The sequence below is a fragment of the Fukomys damarensis genome, unplaced genomic scaffold, assembly GCF_012274545.1.
Source record: "Fukomys damarensis isolate Sample0158 unplaced genomic scaffold, DMR_v1.0_HiC HiC_scaffold_9, whole genome shotgun sequence".
Taxonomy (NCBI): Eukaryota; Metazoa; Chordata; class Mammalia; order Rodentia; family Bathyergidae; genus Fukomys; species Fukomys damarensis.
The window spans coordinates 24,431,763-24,441,003 of NW_022900921.1; the positions used below are offsets into that span (position 1 = coordinate 24,431,763).

Sequence of the window (9,241 nt, forward strand, 5' to 3'; positions counted from 1 at the left end):
ACCCCATATGCCCTTTCCCCTAGCGCAAAGTGTCCTTCCTAAGACATGAGGCTGACTGTGTCCTTCAGCTCTGCTTTCTCAGCCCAGAGAGCCTGAGGACCCTGGGCCTCGTTTGATCTACAGACTTGTCATATTTGTCCTGATTGGAAGCTTCCATGTCAATTTTAAAATTTTTGGCTCCACTTGGCAGATCAGAACATCTGGCCATGATGAGCCCACATCTCCACCTGGTTCCTCTGCAGATGCTCCTCATCTCATTATGAGGCTACCATTAAATCCATTGTAAATCAGAAATGGATTTACTACAACTAACTCACCAGCCTTCATAGCTTAGCCCAGGCTGCCTTAAACATGCTCACTGCATGTACTTTGGCCTACACTTAGCCAAGAGCATCTAACACAGAGCCTATTTTATAATGAAGTGTTGACTCTCTGATGGGTTTCACTGAACTCAGCACATTGGAGCGTCAGTCAGTTGCTGTCCTGATCCTGTAGCTGTCCAGGAGCCTCAGCTTGCTGTCTGTGTTCAGCACGGCGAGGAAGAATTGTACTTAGTATCGCTAGCCTGGGAAAAGATCCAGATTCAAAAGTCACAGCGCAGTTTCGATTCAACGTGGATCTCTTGTACACTGTGGTCAAGTCAAAAAATCACTGCCGGACTATCACAATTTAGGGGCCTGTCTGTATGGAGCTCCCCATCCCCCAACTCTCATTTTGCTGATCTTTGACAGCCCTGCAGTGTGTTATCCACCTGGTCCCCCTGGCATTGGCATGGGAATCACCGGCCATGCCTGGCACTCGGGCCCGCCCACATCTTAGCCTCCTGCCTCATTCCGTTCCCTGCTAACATGGAGTAAACGCAGCACTCTGGACTCTGCCCCACTCTTGGTCTTGACTTTCCCTGTCCCCCTCTCTAGACTTCTCCCCTTCTACCCACTCTCGACCTCCTCCTGCTCTAGTCTTCAGGCGTCACCTCGTGCAGGAAGCCTCACAGAGACTGAACAGAACAGAGGTGGGGAGTGGGGGTCTGGTCCCCCAGTGCTGACCACACCATTCTCTGTGTTTTGTTTGTTTCTGCTGCTAAACTTCAGGTTCACAGGACCAAAAGCCAATTTTTATCCCTGTGGGCTCTGCACATAGTAGGTGCTTTGCAAACATTAGTCAAGCGAGCATTAATAAGAACACTAGCCAATTCTTACCTAGTACTTCCTGGATGCAAGGCACAGTTGTCATTGCTTTACATGAACTCAGTCATTTGACCCTCACTGCTGTGCTGTGAGATATTTACTGTTGCCCTGTTTCATGGACAAAGTAACTGAGGCACACAGTGGTGAAGTGCTATGCCTAATGACACACAGTGGTGTCCAGGTTGAATTCTGGCAGTCTGACGCCACAGCCCATGATGGGACGGCCCTCTCATAGACCTCTGAAGGTTAAAGGGTTCCACATGTGCAAGATAAGGGAGTTGAGTAGGTATGGAGAACTGTATCACATAGACCTCCTATTTCTATCACACCCTCCGCTCTAATTTCTGGTGCCTTTAGTTAGGAGCCCAAGCACAGAGCAGACAACAGAGAAAGTGGTACCTCGAACCTGGCAGCCCACAGGTTTTTCTTCCCTGAGGTCTTAAGAAACTGAGCACATTTTCCATGTAATTAGCACCCAGAATCAAGAATCAGTTCTTATGCAAGATTGCCAGGCCATTGCGTTGGGCTTAGCAGAGTGTATTTTGTTTCCCAATCACCAGAGGAGTCACATGCCAGCTTGTCACCAGCCACTCCACTGAGTCAGGCTCCACCCAAGAGCCTGGGAATGCTCTGTGGACTATGGCTTTGTTGATAGATCTCTGCAGTGTGAGAACTGTCTGCTGCTCACATTCGAGGGATGGGAAGGGAGCCAAATATGTGGGCACCTCCCGGGTGAATGAGGCATCTAATCCTCTGCAGACACATTTCCTCTTCTCGTTAACCTTGCAGCGTCACGTAGTTGTGGCTCTGCTTTTGCAGATGAGGAAACCAAGGCTTTGGGAAGTAAAGTCTGTTGCAGTCTGCAGTCTGATCCAGGACCTTCTCTCTTAAATAGCCAGTGGTAAAATGGGCTCAGAAGTAAACCCACATCTATGTGATTCTGAAGCCCTGGCTTTTCTCAACACACTAGTCAGTGCCTCAGGTGTCTGGAAGGAACCCACAGGAAAGAAAGGTCGCTACAGTGTTACTGGGGAGGAAACACAGTGGGGACCCAGCACTGTCACAAACTGACACCAGGACTGTGGGCTCCAGGATGGATTTTGTGCTAATCTCATGCTGTAAAGTTAAGAAGAATCTCCAAGGAGCAGGTAGCTGGAGCGGCAGGAGCGGAGCCAGCAGGAGGATGTTGTTTGTGTGGGGTGGAAACAGGAGGAGGAGGTGGGGAAGGCAGGAAAGGGAAAGGGGCGGAGAGGTGATGCAGAGCAGCAATTTGCCCCGGCACCATCATAAACTCAAGAGAGCCCAAGTCTCTCCCTGTTTTAGTGTCTAAGTCACCTGAGGCTCAGGTGTTCGGTTCATTCTGCAGTTACTGATCCAGTGTCTGCAGCATGCCAGGCCCACGCTGGGGTTTGGAGACAAGGCTGGGAACAAAACCTAATAAGGTCCCTGCCCTCAAGGAGGATGCATTTTGATGGGGGGAAACCTATCAAGAAATGTAAACAGATGAACGTGCAGGGTCACTTGTAATGACCCTGGGTAATAAGTGTCACACAGAAGATAGGATGAAGGGACGCCTGGAAGGACTGTGGAGGGGTGAGGGCTGCAGAAGGTGGGCTCTCCTGAGGTCTGGGGCAGCGGGTGAGACTGGCCAAAGCAATGGAAGGAATTGTGGCTCTCTGATCCACTTGCCATGCAGCAGCTCCCCTCCCACTGCCTTGAGACCCATCTGTGCATGTGTCTTCCTCACTGCTGTTCTCTTTTTTCTCTGCAGGTTTGACATCTACAGGAAGGTGCCCAAGGACCTTACGCAGCCAACCTACACCGGGGCCATTAGTGAGTAGCTGCCCTCCAACCCCTGCCCCCGCCCTTGCCTGTGCCCCTGGGTACTCATACCATCTGCACAGAAGTTGCGGATCAGGGAAGAAGGAAGGAAAAGCAAAAGGGAACTTCATGCCAGGTCCTTCACTTATTCCCACATTGAGTTTCTGTCCTTATGTAGCCCTCCAAGGTATAAATTTCTTTTTTTTTTTTTTTGATACCAGGGATCATACTCAGGTCCCTGGGCTTGCAAGGCAGGTGGTGCAGCCACTGAGCTAAATCCCCAGCCCAGCATGACCTATTTCTAAAAGGGTAAAAAGAAATTATGAAGACAGGTCAAGGATTGCTAATTTGAAGATCTGAAATCCAAAAAGCTCTAAACTCCAAAACTTTTCTTGCAGGGCTGTAAATTGAACCCAGAGCCTCATGTGTTCTACACAAACACTCTAACACTGAGCTACATTCCCAGCCCCCAAATGCAAAATTTTTGAACATCAGCATGATGCTGGATGTGGAAAATTCACACCTAGCCTTATGTGACAGGTAGCAGTCAAAACATAGGTAAACTAAATATACTGCATGACATTACCTTTGGAGCATGTGTATAAGGTGTATCTAAACATAAATTAGTTTTGTGTTTAGACTTGGGTCCCATCCCCAAGGCATCTCATTGCATATATGCAACTATTCCAAAATCAGAAAAAATACAGCACCAGAATGCTTCAGAAACCAGAGCATTCTGGATAAAGGACATTGCACCTGTAGATCTACCCTGGGAGAGGAAACTGGGATTGAGGGGTCTGTAGAAGATTTACTTTTATCTTCATACCTTTGAAATGATTTGTATGATTTATATGAGCATATTTTTACCCATTTTTTAAAATCACAGACCCAGATTTTGGTTTCTAGACATGATTCTTCAATGAAAGTAACCAGGGCTCTTTAGAAAAATGGCTGATTCAAGCACGAGGTAGGGAAGACACGAAGCAAGCTGAAGCACCTTGTGTCAGGACTCAAGAGCTGACCTGCAGGAGGACTCAGAAACCAAGCTGCAGAGTTAGGAGGTTAATAATGACATTATTGGTTAAGCCCAAAGAATTAAGAACGCCTGTGAGTCTATACTGAGGGGGAGACAAATCTTCCTTACAGAAGAATTCCAAATGATGTATATAGATACTCGCCCATCCGGAAGGTGAGTGTGGGCAGGGTGTAGCAACTCCCTACCGAAGAACGGAAATTTAAAATCGTAGCTGTAGGGAAACCTGGAAACAGCACCTCAGCCAAAAGGGAGGCAAGTCTGCTTCGCCAGTGGTAAAGCTCATGGGTGTTGTGCACCCCGATGGGATGTGTGGAGCCACCTTGCCCCTGGGGATCTTCCCCAAAAGGCTGCAGTCCAGCCAGGTCATGAGAAAACATTACAGTCTCAGGTTGGAAGACCTTCTCTGGGATGCAAGGCCAGTCCTCTTCCAAAGGAACCAGGCCTCACAAAGCTGAGGGAAAACCAAGATGCTGTCCCAGATTAGAGAAGCGCCAGGATGAGTAAGTGCAAAGTGGGATCCTGCCTCAGTACCTGGAACAGAAGCAAAAGGCATTTGTGGGAAAACTGCTAGATTCTAAATAAAGGCTGTAGTTGAGTTAATAGTACTGAACCAATGATAATTTCTTCACTTTGACAGATACACTGCATTACTTTGTGTTGTTAACAAAGGGAAAGCCAGATAAAGGCTCAGTGGGAACTCTGTGCTATCTTTACTTCTATTACTATTCCACAATAGACGTGTATTTTTAAAAAGAAATGATACCCAAACAAATCAAAGCTGTCTTACAAGCGAGGGTACTTCACCTTCATTTTTCTGATGAGGAAATGAGCTCAAAGGGGTAAAGTGACTCATCTGAAGTTTTGCAGCTTGCGAAAGGTAAAGCCAGGATTAGGACTCAGGTTGGCTTCTTTGGACAGTCCCACCCTCTCCCATGGGAGAAAGCCTGGTGTCCAGTCCCACAGTCCACAGCTGGGAAGGTGGCCTGGGATGCCCCGCCCACTCCATTCGCCCCCTGTCCCAGCTCAGCTTATTGAGGCTATGGAAGCCTTGTTGAGTATAGGGGATAGGAATAACGCAGCCAAGTGGGGGACTGCACGTCCCATCGGCCCTCCTATCACGCAAAGCTAGTTCCATTGTCCCGTTTAGCAGCTGTGTGACCTTGGGCGAGTCCCTTCTCTGAGTCCCAGTTTCCTGATGTGAAGGTTAAATGAGATTACCCCTGTCCAGAGCAGGGGACATAACCTCTTGGTGCATGGACAGCTCTCCTCTCTCTCATTACCATTCTTCGAGGAGCCCGCAATCAACCTTTGTGGATCTGTGACTCAAGAGGCTGTGTGACTTTGTCCTTGACCACTCCCAAAGAATGGATATTTAGGAAAACATGAGCGTAAAGGGGTGCACTTAATTTATGAGCTTGTCTAAAAAAAGTTCAGATGAAGTTCCCTACCCACTTTCTGCCGCCAACCAACAGCTCAGACCTCTTTCCTCTTCTCAGTCCTACAGTATCCCCCTTGTCTGATTTAACAATCAGATGTGTATCCTCCTAGAACTTTACAAAAAAATATTCAGGCTTTGATATACCTACATCATGTTTAGACACCTTTCCTGTCAGCACACCAACCCCTGCATATTCTGCTGTCTTATTCCATTACCTGGATGACCCATGGTTCAAATAACTGTCCCTGAAGGAGAACATGCACCATGATAGTTTGTTGCTATTGCCACATCCTTGTCCATATCTCTTTGCATCCTTGTATGGCTGTCTGTAAGGTAACTTTCTGAGGTCAGGAATTACTGGGCCAAAGGGTATGTATACTCTACCATGCAGAAGGCTTTGCCAAATGGTGCTCCAGGGACATAGTCTGATGTGCATTCCCAGCCACAGCATGAGATGATGAATTTCCTTGCACAAGAGGAAAGGCATGAGGCATAGGAAGCCAGCCCTTAGCTACCATTTAGTGAACAAATATTTATGGAGCAGGTCCTGGGGCCAGGCCCCATGCCAAGTGCTAAGACCATGCCGATGAATGGACTTCACTCTTTGTCCTTGAGGCGCACACAGCCAAGTGGGGCAGGCAGACTCAGGCACACACCATTGCATTACGTTGTGCTAAGTGCTATTAATAACTGAAAGAAAGCTCAAGGTTACTGGAGACTCATGGATCAGGATGTGAACTCTGCCTCCTCCACTTACATGACCAGTAAACTTGGACACATTCCTTGACCCTTTGGCAGAGTGTTGGGGCTCAGGTCCACTGCCCGGCTGCTCCAGGTTTCCTACTAGCAAGCCTCCTCCTGGGGTCACATTCCTCCCATGAGGGGCCTGAGTCAGTTTCAGAAGAAGGCTGGACTCAGAGTCTTGCCCAAACATGGATGAAAACTCTTCATCAAGCCTTCCAGAAGACCTTCTGATGGAAATACTTCCTAGCTGCCTTTGTGTTTTTCATTCACTCAGTGGACGTGTATTCATTTTGCACCTTCTCTGAGCCAGACAGTGTGCTAGACCCCAAGGCCACAGTGGTACAAGACCTTGCTTCTGTCCTTCTAGTCTGGGTTGGGATAAGGAGAACAGACACAATAAAGCAAATGTGATCAGGGCCTTTGGACTTCTAGGGTCTCGGTGAGCAGACTCAGTGGATATCATGTCTATCTGCTGGATTGACCAGGCTTTGGTCCAAGCCCTAAAGAAGCATATAGCTTTCCACAGAGAGGCCTGCCTTTCTACCTCCAGCCTGCACAGAGGGAGAACCTGGGGACTTATCTGTAAGTAGGAAAGGGATTTTAAAAATAAATATGTATTTATATATAAAATATATAATTTATAATTTATACTCTATTTAGGCCACCAGGATTAGGGCTGTGCCAAACCAATCAGAGGACTTATTTAGTAATCACCCACTCTTAATCCCACATCACACACTCTAGATTCAGGCACCTCTGAAAAAGCCTCACCTGTGTGTGACCACTGAGGCTCTGGGGGGCCATCTAGACACAAACTATAACATATGCCTACTTAAAAAAAAAGTAAAACGCTTAAATGCTGCCACTATACAACTTCTTCAAAGTTAAGTGGACATTGGGAGTATTGTAACCTCCCAATGATAACTCGGTATAATTGTAGGGACTCATGGGCAGTTTGAAGACATCCTACCCTTCACATGTAGCCCAAGTTTCTGGAGACCCTTTCCTCAGTGCGCACAGGCACTCCATCCTGCCTCCCACAACCCACATGGCAGTCAGTCCATTTTTTCTCCCTGAGCCTCTATTTCTATGCCCTTAACAAGGGCGGGGCCCCCTGTCAGGACTGGTAGGAGCGTGACATGACAGGCTGTTAGTGTACCCACAACAGGGCGTGCAGTGGTTGCCCAGCAAATGCTTGTTCTCTTCCTTCACACAGAATGCATCGTTAGCTGTTTATTGTTAAGACAGATAGGAAGATGATAGATAGATAAATAGATAGATAGATAGAATGATTAAAAAGTAGGCAGATGAATAAGACGAGAGATGGGTAGGTAGGTAGGTATGTGGATAGATACAGAAAAGTACACATTCCTCTTGACTTTCAATAGTGTTGTATTCCATCATATCCATCTTAGGTTGAAAATATAATAATTCTAAAATGCATTGAGCTGGATGTAGTAGCTTGTGGCTATAATCCCAGCGACTCTGGAGGCCAAGACTGGAAGATTGTGAGCTTAAGGCCAGCCTAGGTAAGATAGTCAGGCTCTGTCTCAAAAAAAAAAAAAAAAAAAAAAAAAAAAAAAAAAAAAAAAAAAAAAAAAAAAAAAAAAAAAAAAAAAAAAAAAAAAAAAAAAAAAAAAAAAAAAAAAAAAAAAAAAAAAAAAAAAAAAAAAAAAAAAAAAAAAAAAAAAAGCATTAGATCTTCCCAACTACCAACCACGATGGCTTAGCAGCAGCACTTGAGAATATAGATGTTTCTCCTGGTGCTGGCGGGGCTGACTAGAACAGGGGCTCACTGTCCTGCCCAACATCATGAGAGAGTATTCTGTGTATCTCTAGCCTTGGAAAAGGGCAAAACTCAAAGTATTGTTTCTACTGAATGTGTGTCACTGTCATCCCATTGTAAAACTGAAAAGAGTGTGTAGACAGACCAATGGCAGCAGACACTCCAGCCCAGCCTCAGAAGCAGGCGGGAGGGCCCTGTGGCACCCTGGAGGTCCCAGGCTCTGGATCAGTGGGGTGAAGCTCTGGCATGCAGCAGGCCATTTAGGTCACTGAAAGCTCTAAAAGGTTTGCCATCGCTGCTCTATATGAAAACAAGGCTGGGTATTCTGCAAAAGTCAGAAATCTGGGATTTTATATAAAATCTCTCAAACATTCAATGTGGTCTCCAAATTTTAAAATATATGATACTCTGTGCTGTAGATGTTACATTTCCTTAAAGATAAGATTGGGTCTTATATTAATTTTTGCTTCAAAAATCGCAATAGGGCTTATTTTCAGGGGATGTCTTAATTGTTATGTACAACAAACTGCATTTATTTGGGTATAGTAATCTATACTTATTCATTTACAAAAATTTACATTTATCCATATACAAAAACCTACGTGTATTCAAATGCGGTCGTGTCGTCTTCTTCTGGAACACCATCATAATTCCCTACATCCATCAACATGTACTAATGCATCCTCCAGCTGATGTTCTTTTTTTTTTTTTTGGTACCGGGGATTGAACTTGGGTCCTTGCTCTTGCAAGGCAGGCCACTGGACCACTGAGCTAAATCCCCGGCCCAAGGCTGATGTTCTTAACTGGGGCTTATTAGAAGGGTAGGGCAGCTGGCCATGGTGGCGCACACCTGTTATCCCAGCACTCAGGAGGCTGAGATTGGAGGATTGCTGTGAGACCAGCCTGGGCTACATAGTGAGTTCCAGGTCTCAACTACAGAGTGAGACCCTGTCTCAAAATAACAACAACAAAAAAAAGGGTAGGGCTTATATTACAAGCATCCTAAAAAATCATTCTAGGGCTTTTCTTAGGTCTCACTTTCAAGGAAATAGATATAGTTTGATGGGAGAGCATGGTGCACATGGAGCCCCAGGTTCAATTTGTAGCATTGATAAACAGATAGGGGCCAGGGATTTAGCTCAGTGGTGCCATGCCTGCCTCACAAGTGCCAGTTCTAGAGTTCAATCTGTCCTATCAAAAAAAAACAAAAAACAATCGGCGTGAGGTGC

At 46.1% G+C, this 9,241-nt stretch overlaps 1 protein-coding gene across 1 annotated transcript in view; it reads left to right on the forward strand.

Annotated features, from left to right (window-relative positions):
- The window catches only part of Ergic1 (endoplasmic reticulum-golgi intermediate compartment 1), a 107,670-nt gene that overhangs the window by 49,801 nt on the left and 48,628 nt on the right, over positions 1-9,241 (forward strand). Inside the window, exon 2 of the mRNA XM_010622167.1 lies at positions 2,959-3,020. Within this exon, the coding sequence (XP_010620469.1) occupies positions 2,959-3,020 (62 nt within the window). The remainder of the gene's footprint in view (positions 1-2,958; positions 3,021-9,241) is intronic.